This window comes from Ochotona curzoniae, unplaced genomic scaffold, assembly GCF_017591425.1.
Source record: "Ochotona curzoniae isolate NIBS_2020 unplaced genomic scaffold, NIBS_Ocur_1.0 scaffold_1852, whole genome shotgun sequence".
Taxonomy (NCBI): domain Eukaryota; kingdom Metazoa; phylum Chordata; class Mammalia; order Lagomorpha; family Ochotonidae; genus Ochotona; species Ochotona curzoniae.
The window spans coordinates 20,451,300-20,465,805 of record NW_024467087.1 but is presented as its reverse complement, the minus strand read 5'-3'; the positions used below and the strand labels follow the sequence as shown (position 1 = coordinate 20,465,805).

The following is a 14,506-nucleotide window of genomic DNA, read 5'->3' as shown; positions in this document are numbered from 1 at the left end:
GAGCAAAGCAGCTGGGGCCAGTTTCGTCCCACCCTAACTTTTAACCCCCACCCCCACCCCAGTTAGTTCCCACACCTCTCTCCTCCTGGGTCCTGGGGACTGAGGTCCTTTTCATTAACCTTTTAGTTACCACTTCCACATACTTTTCTTCTCTGCACTCCAAAGAGGGCAACCCCATCACGGCCCCCCCCTCCTCCTCAGCCCACCTCAGCAGGCCGGTTAGGGGAGGGATACAACTCCAGTTGCTGCGGGAATGCGGGACTGCGGTTGGGGTTTGTTCCCTCGCCCTCAGATCTCTGCTGTAAAACTGAGCGGCAGAGACCGGGCATGCGCAGCATCTCCGGGCGCATTGTGCTGGGAACTGCTTCTCTGGGTCTCTACAAAGACTCCCGAGTAACCACAAACAGTCCATCTAAGAACCCACTCCCTCCCCCCCCCTTTTTTTTAAGATAAACACGCAAAGGCAGAGGCAATGCAGCTTTTTCTAAAGGAAAGGTTTGCCAGTTGCAGCTTGAAAGCCTGATCCACGTGAGGACTGGTGTTTCTATTGATCCCATTCCTCGTGTTGACATACGCCAGCGCCTATGCTTTGCAGTCCGAGGCTGCAGTTTGCAGAGGAGCTAAGCGGTGTGCGGCTTTAATTCCACGTCAGATCAACTTTGATCAATAACCCCCTACCGGCCCAATTGGAAGAGCCCAATTCACAGGCTCTGAGCCTTTTCACTCTTACCTTCTCCCCTCTTTAGACCCTCCATCTTTTTGGAAGGGGCAGTTTAAAGCGTTCCTTATCATTTCTTTCTCATTTCTCTCTCTCTCTCTCTCTCTCTCTCTCTCTCTCTTTCTGTTTTCGTTTTCACTATTTTGCTTGCTTTGTTTTGAGATTTAGAGGGTTTTATTTATTCTCTCTGTCTCTTTCTCTCTGTCTCTCTCTCTCCTTTTCGCTCCCTCCCTCGCTCCCTAGCTCCCAGCTCACTCGCTCTGTGATAGGGAGAGAAGTCGTTTTGGCGAACCCAGCTTGCTGCCAATGAACCCGCCTTCCAGATTGGTGTGAAGACAGAAGTGAAGGGGGGGCGGGGAGGGGGTGTGAGAGATCCTGGGAGCGAGAGGGAGAGAGAGGGAGCGAGAGAGGAAGAGAGGAGAGAAGAGAGAGGGAGAGAGAGAGAGAGGAGGAGGAGGCGGCGGAGGAGGAGGACTAGTGTGGGGTGGAAAGGAAGACTGAGCGAGAGCAAGTTGAGGGGAGGGGGTGTAAGAGCCGGCGAATTCTTTTTCTTTTTCTATTATTATTTTGAGGACTCCCGAGTTGCGCCCATGCTCTTGTCAGCTTCGTTTTAGGCATAGCATGGCCAGGCAAAAGAAAATGGGGCAAAGCGTGCTCCGGGCGGTCTTCTTTTTGGTCCTGGGGCTTTTGGGTCGTTCTCACGGAGGATTCCCCAACACCATCAGCATAGGTAAGTGTAATCAAGCTGCCCAGTAGGGCCAGGACTCCTGCCCCGGAGACCACTGCCCCAAAGGGGCTACCGCGGCTGTCCATCCCTGTCCTGCATGGCCTGGGGACGGTGACAGGGGACGGTGACCAGGCAGAGACAGCGGGGAACTGAGCCCCCTCCAACAGCGGGCTGGTTTGGGGAGCCTCCGGGACCAGGGAAGGGTCTCCTGGGGCTGGCAGGGTGCAGAGCTGAGAAGACCTGGAGACAGGAGTAGGAACCTGGGGTGCTGAGAGGGGGCAAAGAGTCCTGGCTTTTTCCGCTCCCCGCTCTGCACTTTGTCACGGTCTGTGTGCAGCCCCTGGAAGTTATCCCAGGGTGATGCTGCCTGTCTGGCTGCGCCAGGGCACACAATCCCAGGCCCCGGGGCTCCCCGTCCCGCGCCCCTGGCTCGTGGGAGACTGACTAGCACTGGGGAAGCGGACCCCATGCTGGATCCCCTAGACCGGGACAGCAGCCTGGGTCCGGGCGATTTGGGAAGGAGGCGGGGGTGAGACTAGATGCTGAGCGCGAGAGCGGCAAAGTCATGCAGACCATGAATTCATGAATTGCCGCTGTGTCTGTCTGGAGCCAGGCTCCCGGGCGCTGGGAGGGAGTTCTCTCAGCTTCCGTCTGTATTTACAAGTCAAGAAGTTGGAATTGTTGCGTTACTGAAGCAGCCCCTGTACTGGCCCTAGGCAGGGGGGCTGTGGGGAATGGGATGGAGGAACAAGGGGTATGAAACTGTTTTTTCCTCCCAACCTTTCCCTTTACCCCGGGGAAAAAATGAGCCAGCTGTGCGGATATAGCTGCGGGAGGAGGGGGCGGTAAGAAAGCTGTTGCCTAAGAAAGAAGCAAACCCCACTCTTGGTTCCATCATCCCACCCCAAAGCAGCCCCCTCTTCCCTGTCTCCCTTCTCTCCAGCCTCTTCTCTTCAGTCGAGAGAAATCAGGTTTCTCTTGACCGAATCTGACTTCACAAGTCTTGCAAGACACACAGGTTGAAAAATTAATCTTCCGTCTTACAACCTTATATCATGGAGAGGTATCTGGTAATCTGTGATATCCCATGGTTTCTAACAAGTCCTGGGGTAGGGGAACACAAGCCCAATTCCGGCTCCCTTTGCTTCTAGGTGGACTTTTCATGAGAAACACAGTGCAGGAACACAGCGCTTTCCGCTTTGCCGTGCAGTTATACAACACCAACCAGAACACCACTGAGAAGCCCTTCCATTTGAATTACCACGTAGATCACTTGGATTCCTCCAATAGTTTTTCTGTGACTAATGCTTGTAAGTAAATCTGCTTTTCCTCCCTTTGGGACCTTGAGGATCTCACAATTTGCTTGTGGTGCTTGGGGTCTGTGTGTGTGCTCAGAGTGATTGCCTCAAGAGATGTTGAGGGGGCTCCAGGCTACCCTAGTCTCAAGCCGCATGAATCACATCCTGAGGACCCTGCTGGGAGCCTTAAAGCACTGGGCAGAACTCAAGGTGGTGGGTGAAACTCCTTTGTAAATAATGCTTGATACAAAAGTTTTATTTTCCTCCCTGCAAAGCTGGTGTTCCCTCCACTGTCCCATTTTTCTCTCTCTCTTTTTTTTTCTTTTTCTTTTTGTTTCTTTATTTTTGCCTGGGGAGTGGGGGTAACATAGTAGGTTGAGATTTCATCACAAGGGATTTTAAAAAGCAACAGCAGCAGTTTCTTAATTGAGTCAATTCAGACTCTACATTACTTGACTGTCAAAGCACTAGCCTGGCTGTAGCAATGAGCTGAATTTGACACATGCCTAATACACAGGAACAAAATATGGGAAGTTCTGCAAATATATGACCTTGAGGGACAGATGAGGCTGATTCCCTGGCCTCTTTCTGTCCTAGAATATCACCTTTCTTGCCCAGTGAGTTCTGATAGAGACTGATAAGACTATAAACTGATTGCAAGTGACAAATGCCTGCCAAACAGAGGGGAAGGGAGATGCCAGTGTTCAGGTGAAGATGTTAAAAGCCAGTTGTGCCTGACCCCAGTAGGCTTCACTGCCCCGATGCTTAAGCATAACATCATTCTTAATTCAACAGCAGAGGTCAGGGGTGATGGGAGAGGAGTGGCTGGAGGCAGGAAAATGATTTATTGAGAAGGGAGAATTTCATCAGCCCCAAAGCCATCTCGGGAACCCGTAATTGTGCTCCATGCTTGGTTTTCTGCAAAGCAGACATTTCGAGAACTAAAAAAATCACAGGACCTCAACTGGCTAATAGCCTGTTGGGCCCAAGGTTTCAGTTGGTTTGAATGTTTGGGGGGTAAAACTACGAATTCTTCATCAATGATTATTTCACAAAAAGTTTTCCAAACAGTGAGACTGCTGATGACATAAATTATGTTTTGCTTGTATGGCTGGTGCAGTTTGGAATGTTTGTCCTTTTTTTTCTTTTTTTCTTTTTTCTTTCAAGAGAGGAATGTCATTTATGTCTGATTGGGGGAAAGTTTGTATGGGATTTTCTTCAATTCTTTCTTCCTCAAAGGATATGTGATTTCCAAAATACTACTGAAAATGTCCCCAAAGCACAAATTCCATGCATTTAAACATTTGAAGACTTGGGCCAAAGATACGGGTTGGGGGGAGTGAAGTGCTTGGCAAGAAATGTGACAGTGATCAGCTTTGAGAGAATTTTAGCTGAAGGTACAAATCCTTATATGAACATGTTCTGAGACATTCTGTGTATTTGACATTCTTTGGCTTTCCAATACTGACAGAAATAGGAATTTATTAATTCCAGCTAAGTGCGAAAGTTATAAAATGCCTGTCTATACTTTGCATCTTATTTCATAATCCCAGCCTATTTCCACAGCATTTACAACACACAGCTGACTCCTAATCCTGCAGCACTGTGATCTGAAGAGGCTGAGTCTCAAATTCACCTTCCTAAATATCAATTAGGGCAGATTTAAAAGCTAAAAGCTTGAAACTACCAACACTTATTAATATCAATAATGGATAATAGTTATTGCGACTCTCTTTACTCTCTTTGTACTGGTGAGGACAGGGGTAAGAAAGCCATTACTGCTCAGGAATTATTGATTTCCCTGGTTTCTGGCTCCTGTTCTTATGGTCAAATCAGAGTGACACCTGTCAATCCAGGGCCGTCAGGACCCTACTCAAGGAGCAAACAAGAAATGATCCTTGCCACATGAAACTTTCAAGTTTAGGAACAGGCAATAAGTCATTCATATTGGGATTGAGTTGCCTTAATGCCTTACCTCTCAGAGCAATAAAGAAACCACCATGGGATAGGAAAAAGAAATTGACCAAAATCTTTCACCTTAAATCCCTAGCACTTACATTTATAAAGGTAGTTTATGGCTAGGGGCTTGAGTGTGAGAAGACTGATGTGGCTCCCGAGGCAACAAAATAAAGACAAAAACATGACTTTTCCCTTAGTCATTACCAAATGTACATATAAGCATATACAGACACACACAGGAGAAATATCTAGAAATCAGCGATTTGCTCCCAGCTGCCTGTTGCACTCTTAGATTTTATAGCCCAGAAGACAGAGGAGGAAATCTGTCGTCTCCAGTTCCAGAAGCAGTCATTTCTGAATGTCACAGTCATTGAATGGGAGCCAGATCTCGAAGCTATCTCCCAGCAGCTGCTGCAGAGTAGCTTAGTATGAGAAACATGGACTGTCCAACCATAGTTTTGGACTGCAGAAACCAAAGATGCCAAAGGCAAGGGAAACCCTGCAAGTCTCAAGTCTCATTTCATTTCTCCCACTGGCCTTGATTTTCCTTTTTTTTTTTTTTCACTGCTGGTTGGGGTGGGGGGAGTTATGATTGGAGATTAAATATGTCAGAGCTCAGGATACAATTCTACTTCATCACTGTAGCCTGTCTGGTGACCCAAGGTACCACTGACTCCAAGCAAGCCCCTTGATGGTGCAGAGAAAAACAACAACAACAACAATAACAAAACCAAAAACATCTCCTGCACTCTGGCCAGTCCCTCCTGCACACCCAGAGAGAATCCAAGAAAACCCCAGAGGAGTCCATAGCCTACCCAGATCAATATGGAACGGGCTAGAAAAAAAATAAAGCAACTTTTCCTGAGTGCCATACAGAATTCCTAGTTCCAGCTCCCTCTAGCACCCCAATAGACAGATATTTTCTCATGACATTTCCTGCACCCCCAAGCCTGAGTTGGGCACACTTTCCAGGGTGTGGGCATGCAAACAGAATCATCAACAAAGGGTAGCACCTTCCGCATGTGCTCCCTCCCTCTTCTCCCTCCCTACTGCCTCCTCGCCCCCACCCACCCACCCATAATATATTCTGAAGCTTTCCTTGCAGAGAATCTCAGGCATGTTATTTAAAGACTCTTCTCCACCAGCAACCTTTTTTTTTTTTTCCTTCTTCACAATCCCCAAGAGGTTTGCTTAAGACAGACTCCAACTTCATTCTGTGCCTTAAGAGGCCAATAAAAAACTTCCTGGCTTTGAAAGGTGGTTCACTTGGGATCTCAGCTCAGAGGTGAACTGAAGTTTATCGAGGAGACTCATCTGATTTGGAGCACATGTTCCCGTTTCATAGAGATTAACAGAGTTTGTTGCCTTACTTTTCCATTTTGCTAGATAACCTCAGAAAAAAAAAGAACAGTGTGAATATTGTGGTTTCAGGAGACTTGCAATCATACACACACACACACACACACACACACAGAGTTTATATCAAAAGAGATGTCCACATATATGGTCATATGTCTTTAAAAAAACAAATTTGATCATCGCAGAGCTTCAGGGTCTGCATGCGTGTGAGTTGATGCACACATGCACGCGTGTGCACACCAAAGCACTGGTGGGCCCTTCTCCATGGCTTTGCTGTCCTGCTTCTTTAGAAAATGCTGCTGATTCCCTTGAAGTCCCCTCCTGTGTCTTGCTGCTGTGCACTTGGAGTGCACTCCACACTACAGCGCCCCAGCCTCTGCAGTGTCAGCTCATTAGCACACAGATCTCATATTCCCTCTCCGCACTGTCATTGCAAAAATTGCTGTTGTACACCTTTACAGCCAACAAATGTGCTCGTGGATTACGCACTGTTTGCAAGAAGCAGGGGAAAGGCAAATGTAACCTTAAAGGTTACTCACCACGGAACTGTGCTCTAAACGTTGGCTTAAATAAAAATCTGTTGACGGAGGTGCAATGGTGATGGTGGCACTGAGACGACTTAGGAGTGCAGGCTCTAATGGAGCTCCAGGCAAAATACCTTGGGCTGCTTAGTCCTAACCCATCAACTGCACATTTTTCTTCCATTATTTTTTTTTCAAGCCTTCTGAAATATTCCTGCTAACCGAGAACACACTCCTTTTATAACAGCACATTTTGCTACCAAGTGTAGTTAGCTGAGACAGGTTTCAGTCTCTTGCCTACAGAGTCACAATCTAATTATCTAATTATTCTAACTGGCAGGATCCATTTAACCATTTAGGTCCTTTCGGGAAGGAAATGACTCCAGGGAGGGATCCCATTCTCTACCAGGTTGTAGGGTTTTGTTTGTTTGGGTGTTTGTCCCTCCCCTGAAGCTATGGAACCAGGCTGAAGACTCCAGAGGACCATGGCTCCTACCTTGGAAGGGATCTTCACAGTGTTGGCCAACAACTGCCTCTGGCTCCAGCTGCGATGCTCACTCCCCCAGCTTTAGGCATCTCCTGCCCTCCCTCTCCTGTCTGCTGGCCAGTCTCTTCTGTGAGCTCACAGAGGACTTAGCTCACTTCCCAGCCCCTCTGGCTAACTGGCTTAGCCCACTGAAGCACAAAGAGGTCACCTCAATGTGCCAAACATTTAAGTCACCTTCTCACGAGGTTTACCATATTTTTTTAATCTAGTTTTTTTGGGGGGTGGGGGTAGGGGAGGGAGACAGTTGATGTCATTTATTTGAGATCTAAAAATGGATGGCAATCAGCAGGCTTTAAAGGTGAGCTTCGTACCAATGTAATGCCTCCCCTGGAAGGCAGCTTCCCATTGGTCTACTACCAGGGAGGAGGGGGCCATGGTGGAAGCAGGGGGGAATAGGGAGGATTTGTAGGGAAAAAGCAAAAATAATTATTTCACTGTCTATCCATGCTTACCGCAAAATGCGCCATCTGTTTTCTTCCTCTTGATAATTTCAACTTTTGCCCCTAAAATGAAACTAGTTGTCCAGAGCCCACTATTTGTGCCTCTGCAGATTGTTCCCTTAATTTTTCATTTCCCTCCCCAGTCCCTAAGATCAAGCAAGAATGTGGGACTTGCTTGAGAGTTTTATTATACGTTTCTGGCTCTGGTTATATTTTTAAATTTCATTGTTATGAGTAGTTAGAGGTGATTGGCTGGTTTCATTTTAACAGACTGAAAAATAAATGAAGCTGCTGAGGCATTGTTATTTGTGTTCTTTGGTAGACAAGACATGTGTCATTTTTATATAGATTGTTTAAGAATTCAAAGGTGGCATAGATTTTAAGAGAGGGTAAGAATTTCAAAGGATAAAGTTCATCACTTTGGAGAAAGGGTATAAACATACTTGTTCAGATTATTTATATTTGAAATTCCTAGACAGAGACTACGGGTATATTTGAAAGACCTTTTTTAAAACTTCCTAGCTTTTAAGAAGGTTATATATGTATGTATGTAAATATATGTGTGTATGTGTATATATATATATGTATGTATGTATATATTATAGTGGCTGACTTTGGTTGTGGAAGACTGTCACAGGGCCAAATGCAAAAGTAGCTGCATACAATAGGTTGTGTTTGAGCATACCCAAAGCCTGCCTGTTGAATCTAAAAGCCTTAGGGTGCTTTGGGAAGCAGAGTGAGTTCGTGGAGAATTCATGTCGTTAAAGAGATTGTGGTAGAATATGGAGCTGCCTATGTGGGCACTGGCAAGAGATGCAGTGGCACAGGAGATGGGTTCCAGGAGAGGAGAAGGATGGTTTATGAAGCAGAGTGTTTCCTGGGACGCCCTGAAGAATGTATGTTGATGAGGCAACACATCTTCTGGTCAGTGAATGGTAACTCTGGAGGCACACTGAAGGCTGATGGAGCAGTAGCTCCTTCTCACTCCCTCCACCCTTCCCTTGCTTTTATCTCAATCATACCCCTGGCTTTCCTCCCAATGGAAATGGTTAGCCCACTGCCTTCTGGATTCCCATAAGAATACATTTGCACCTTCTTTAAAAAAATATTTATTTTTACTGGAAAGGCAGATTTACAGAGAGAAGGAGAGACAGAGTGAAAAGATCATTCATCCTCTGGTTCACTCCCCAAATGGCCACAACTGCCAGAGCTGAGCTAATCTGAAGCCAGGAGTCAGGAGCCTCATCGGAACCTCGTTGGAGCCATGCAGGTGCACGGTCCCAAGGCATTGGGCCATGCTCTTTTACTTTCCCAGGCCACAAGCAGGGAGCTGGATGGGAAGTGGAGTAGCCAGGACACAAACCAGGGCCCATATGGGATCCTGGTGCATGAAAGGCAAGGATTTAGCCATTGAGCCACCACACCAACACTACCTTTATATCTTCCAAAGAAAGTGCTGTACAGACATTTTTGGCTCGTTCTGACTCAAGATTACCTCTATCATAATCCCAATAACTATGTCCATTTCAGCCACATGTAGACGTGGCATGAATAGATGTTTGATGAGAGCACTTACTTACAATTGCTTTTTGTAAGGATATGGATAGGATTGACAGTAGAGATAGCTCTTAACCCTGGGTGACTATCTTGGCTTTTTGCCACACTGCAAAGTACCCCTTTTAGAAAAACAAGTTGCTCAAGAGACCTCCGGTTGGCATGCACCACTTCCAATTCCCTTCCCACTTTGCTTCACTAGGTCAAGGCATGACAGAAGGAGGCATGTAACCTCTGCTCTTCAGCTGTCTGTCTTCCCTTTAAACAGGGTTAGGAAAAGCAATACAACTCAACTCATGTCTACTGCCCTGAGAGTCTAAAAAACTTTACTCTCTTTTCAAGGCCTGTCCTAGGGACTCATTGACAGGAGGTAAGGATGTAATGTCACTTCCTAACATTACTGAACCAAGACTGCTCCTGGGAAATCATTAAAAGTTTACCCAGTGTCATCTGACAAATGCAAAGCAGTACTTGATTCCCTCAAAATACTACTGCCCAACAGTCTGAGACAATCATCTAAAATGCAACAAATTCATTTATTTGTGCTGTTGCACTGAAAACCTGTGCTACAATGCATGTGCGCTATCTGGAAGGGAGTGAGTTGCGTTTGTCAAGCATTAATATTTCAACCAGAATTCTATGTTCAAATTAAGACCTATTACTTGGCAGGATTCTCAGAGGGGGCTTTCCAAGACAGGCAAGTGGCCTTGCCCAAAGAAGTGGACCAGTATATCATTGATTAGAATTTAGGGGGTCTTGGGGCCTGTGAGGTTGCTCAATAGGCTAATCCTCTACCTACAAACACCAGTATCCTATAAGGGTACCAATTCATGTCCAGGCTGCTCCACTTCTGATAAAGCTCTCTTCTTGTGGTCAGGGAAAGCAGTAGAAGATGGTTCGAGTCCTTGGGCCCCTGTACTCATGTGGGAGACCCAGAAGAAGCTCCTGGCTTCGGATCAGTTCAGCTATGGCCATTTTGGCTATTTGGGAAGTAAACAAGCAGATGGAAGAGCTTTCTCCCTATCTCTGCTTCTCTATAAATCTTCTCTTTCAATAAAAAGAAATCTTTTGAAAAAGAAAAAGAATTTAGGGAGACCTGAGAGACCCTTGAAGATGAGAAAGACTCTCTACTGCATACTTCACCTAATTTCCAACACGTTGCCTTCCTCATGGATAAATTCTAAATCTTTGTTCATTACAATATTAGTTACCTTTCACTATTTTAGTTGCTTTTGATCCATCAAGCCCCACTGATCTATCTGATGGTAGTGGGCCTGCCACCTATTCTGTACATAGTTGCTTGTTGCAAAAGGTAGACTCCATCTCTCAATTCACTACAGTTACTGTGCAAAATTTTTAGAAATAAAGTCATTTTGTGATAGGGACAGTGTGAAGATAGGCATAGTGGTAGTAGTCAGGCTTGTTGAAGCTTTTAAAAATTATTGGAATAAAAAGTAGTCCCATCTCAGTGATCCATGATTGATTGATGCACTTTGCCAACCACTCCTTGAAGCCAGGGCCCTCCTCTTTGCAGCTGCCCAGAAAGGAGCCAGGCCAACAGCAATGGAGGTGACAGGAAGGGATCAGGACCCAGACTACAGAGGAGTAAATGTATGAGTGTCAGAATGAGTCTCTTTGAGGGTGAACATCCTTATAAGTTTAAGGTAGAAAGGGCACTAGCATTCACAATCAGCCAGAACTTGTTATAGATTCCCAAACATCCACATATTTCATTACAGTTTCTAAAACTACTTGGTAATTAGTTAAAAATAATGTTTCTTGATCTGGGCCATTTATATCAGAAATCAGAACATATAAGGTCAGGTCTTTTTTAGCAAGCTCTATGGGTGGTACTAATGCATGCTCAATTTGGGAATCACAAGTTTAATGCAGGCTCAATTTGGGAATCACTAGTTTAATGAGCCCTAGTACTGCAAACAGAGATATACAGATCCAAACTGAATATTTATCGGGCATCTACAAGCACCAGGTGTTTTCCAGGAATTTTCACACGTTATTTCTCTTTCTAAGTGACGTACTGTGGGCCCAAGCAAGCATTAACGAGTTTGACTTGAAATCCAAAAGTTGAAAGAACAAAGAGACTGGGTTCAAGTCACCGGCCAGGTGGGAAACAATGCAAAGATGCTCTTTGAGACAATGAGAGAAATGAGAGAATGAGCTTCATTTTGTCAATGCTTCTTCCATTCCTTGCTTGGCAGGAAAATGATTGGTCCTTACCCATGCTATAAGCTAGATGTCATGGAAAATGGCAACACATTTATTATAAATAAATGTATTAGAAACAGTTTACATAGCATTTATTGTGCCTTCCTGTATATCCTTACTATTGACAGATTTAATGCTAGGGCTGCAACAATAGTAACAACAAAAATAATAACTGTGCTGTTATTACACCTTCAAAGCACAGACGCTACTGGCCAGTTTACATGCCTTATCTCATGGAATCCTTATGATATTGCCAAAAGTGGGAAACCCTCATCCCCAATTTATAAAAGAGGAATCAGATCAGAGGTATCCTTCAAAATGTGGAAGGATACTTCAAATGACTCACAGGAAAATGAATTAGGACAAATATTTCAGCATATATATATTTATATATGTATAAAATATATATATGTATATTTTAAATCTATGCTTGCCTTTTTTTCACAATACACATTTTCCATGAACTTGGGAAGACCCCTTGAATAAGCAACTAGCTCAAAGTCAAATGGATGACTAAATAACAGATCCAGAATTCTACCTGAGATCTTCCTGTCCTTAGAATCTGACTCAATTAGGATTGAAATTGAGTGATTAAAGAGGCCAGACAGATCACGGAAATGTGGGAATAGGGTCAGGTTTGTTACTAGGGAGTGGTGGGGTTTCTGGCAACGTGGGGCACACACACTGCTACCTGAAAATAACCAACTCCAACTTTTTAAAAAAGCTTGATTCATTGTATTTGAAGGCAGAATTAAAGGGAGAGGAAGAGCAAGAGGAGCAAGAGAGAGAAAGAGAGAGAGAGAGAGAGAGAGAGAGAGAGAGAGAGAGAGAGAGAGAGAGAAAGATCTACATGTTGGTTCACTCCTCAAATAGCTGCAATGGCTGAAGCTAGAAGCCAGGAGCTTCTTCCAGATCTCCTAAATTGGTCTCTGGGCCCAAGTTTTTGGGCTATCCTTTGCTTCTTTCCAGGCACATTAGCAGGGAACCGGATGGGAAGTGGAGCATCCAGGAGATGAATTGAAACCCAGTAATGCAGGTGGAAGATTAGCTTGCTATGGATTAGCTTGCTATGCCACTGCACCCCTCCCCCCACACACACCCAAATCCACATTTTTAAAAAGCACTGTGGAATAAACCACACATCTGCAGCAGGATCTGAAGTGATAATTGGTGGAAGTTGAATGTTTCTGAAGTCTGTATTATGCTAATGCTTTCAGCAGCTAAGTAACTGGGTGAGAATTGTTAACTCTTGGGAAGAGCAAAGAAAAGTTCTTCTCTGTAGGAATCCTATTTTGAATTTTTTTTTCTCTTAGTGTACTGTGGATTTTTCTCTTCCTTGTGCACCTACTTGAATTCTTTCTCACATATACATTGTTGAATGCAAGTTCAACTCCAATCAAGTTTTCCCCAGGCAATGCTGAGGCCTGCAACAAGAGCACCGAGGCAGTCATTCACAAGTATTCAGGAAGTTGAAAGCGGTACTTCTACAGGGGCCTGTTTCAGGACACCTGCTTATGTCCCAATATATGCAAACCATAGCACCACTGATTCAAGTAAATATGTGTCAACAGCCAACCAGGGCGGGGACTCCCATACACTGAGTTGGGAGTGGACAGTTAGCCTAGTGGCCAAGATGCCTGTGTGCCTATCACAGTGTTTGAGTTCAAGTCCCAGTTCTGGCTCCTGATTCCAGGTTCCTGACAGGTTCATACTTTGCGAGGCAGAAATAATTGTCCCTGTCATCCGAAGGGGAGGCCTGCACGGAGTTGCCAAGCCCAGGAGTCAGGTCTGTCTGTTGTGGGCATTTGGGGAAGCTAATTGATGGCATTCTCTCTGTCTCAGTCTTTCTGTTTCTGTTTGTCTCTCCTCTTTCTTGCTCTTGCTCTCACTCTCTCAAATAAAATATTCTTCTAAAACTAGAGGCTCACTACCTTCAGGCCATTGTTTAAAACAGAGATGTATAAGTGTCGTTAGTTGCTTGATGTGGTAAACTGACCAGAACCAACTTGACCAGTAATTGTGATTAGGTACTTTTCTTTGAATATCAAAGGCCTACCGTAGTTACAATGAGAGATACAGATCTTTTCCTGACAACTTCACTACCAGCAATAAAAGCAAACCTCAGACAATTGTCAGCTTCTTATTAAGATATTATCATATATATTTGATCTATATTGATATAGAGATATGTAATATACATTTTATATATGTAATATGTATATTAAGTACATATACGGGCTGACTTACAGGTTCAGTCAAGTTCAGCTTCCTTTCCTTTGGAGTGTTCCAGTAGTACCTTGCCTGAAGGTCCACTGCAGGCAGACAACATCATAGTGATCACAGTGGCAAGATTCAGCTAAACAAGAAACCCCATTAGTGACTGACCATGAGTCAACTGGAAAATTGTGCCTGGGACACAATTTCTAAGGACTAATGCTATAGAGCTTATCAGAGTCTTGTATATTCTTATTTGAAGATTTGTTTAATTTTTATTTGAAAGGCAGATTTTACAGGGAGATAAGAAGAGACACAGAGAGAGGTCTTCCATGTGCTATTATACTCCCTAAATAACCAAAATGGCCAGAGCTGAGATGATCTGTAGCCAGAAGCCAGGAGCTTCTTCTAGGTCTTCCACTTGGGTGCATGGTCCCAAGGGTCCCAAAGCTTTAGACCATCTTCCTCTGCTTTTCCAGTCTATAAGCAGGGAGCTGGATTGGAAGCAGAGCAGCTTGGACATGAATGGGTACCCATATGGGATGCTGGCACCCCCACCACATTTCTAACCAATCCATATATAATGAACTGCTAATTCCACCAATGATGTTAATGCTAATTAACAAAGCCTCTGGTGTTCAGTGGAAATAAACTCCTGAGGTGCGTTCACAACTACTTGTTGATTTTATTTTTTTAAGTGCTAGACAATCACTCTTGGATCATATATTCCCCAATGAGAGTAAGTGACCATTTCTTGGGTATAGATGAAGAATAACTTACCCACACATATAGTACACAATTTATGTTGAGATCTTATAAAGCAAATTACAGAAAACATTTGATAACATGTCTTTAATGGCCTATGGATGCCAAGTGGTAAAAGGACTATGGTATAGTGGAATAAGCAATGAGCTCATTCCGTTCCCTCCTCACGTCTGATATC

At 44.5% G+C, this 14,506-nt stretch overlaps 1 protein-coding gene across 2 annotated transcripts in view; it reads left to right on the top strand.

Moving 5' to 3' along the window:
- Nucleotides 1-14,506, top strand: part of GRIA3 (glutamate ionotropic receptor AMPA type subunit 3) — a 303,894-nt gene that overhangs the window by 10,710 nt on the left and 278,678 nt on the right. For both annotated transcript variants that reach the window (XM_040999897.1, XM_040999898.1), the window contains exons 2-3: nt 1,105-1,448; nt 2,597-2,755. In XM_040999897.1, the coding sequence (XP_040855831.1) occupies nt 1,340-1,448; nt 2,597-2,755 (268 nt within the window). In that variant the 5' untranslated portion in view covers nt 1,105-1,339. The remainder of the gene's footprint in view (nt 1-1,104; nt 1,449-2,596; nt 2,756-14,506) is intronic.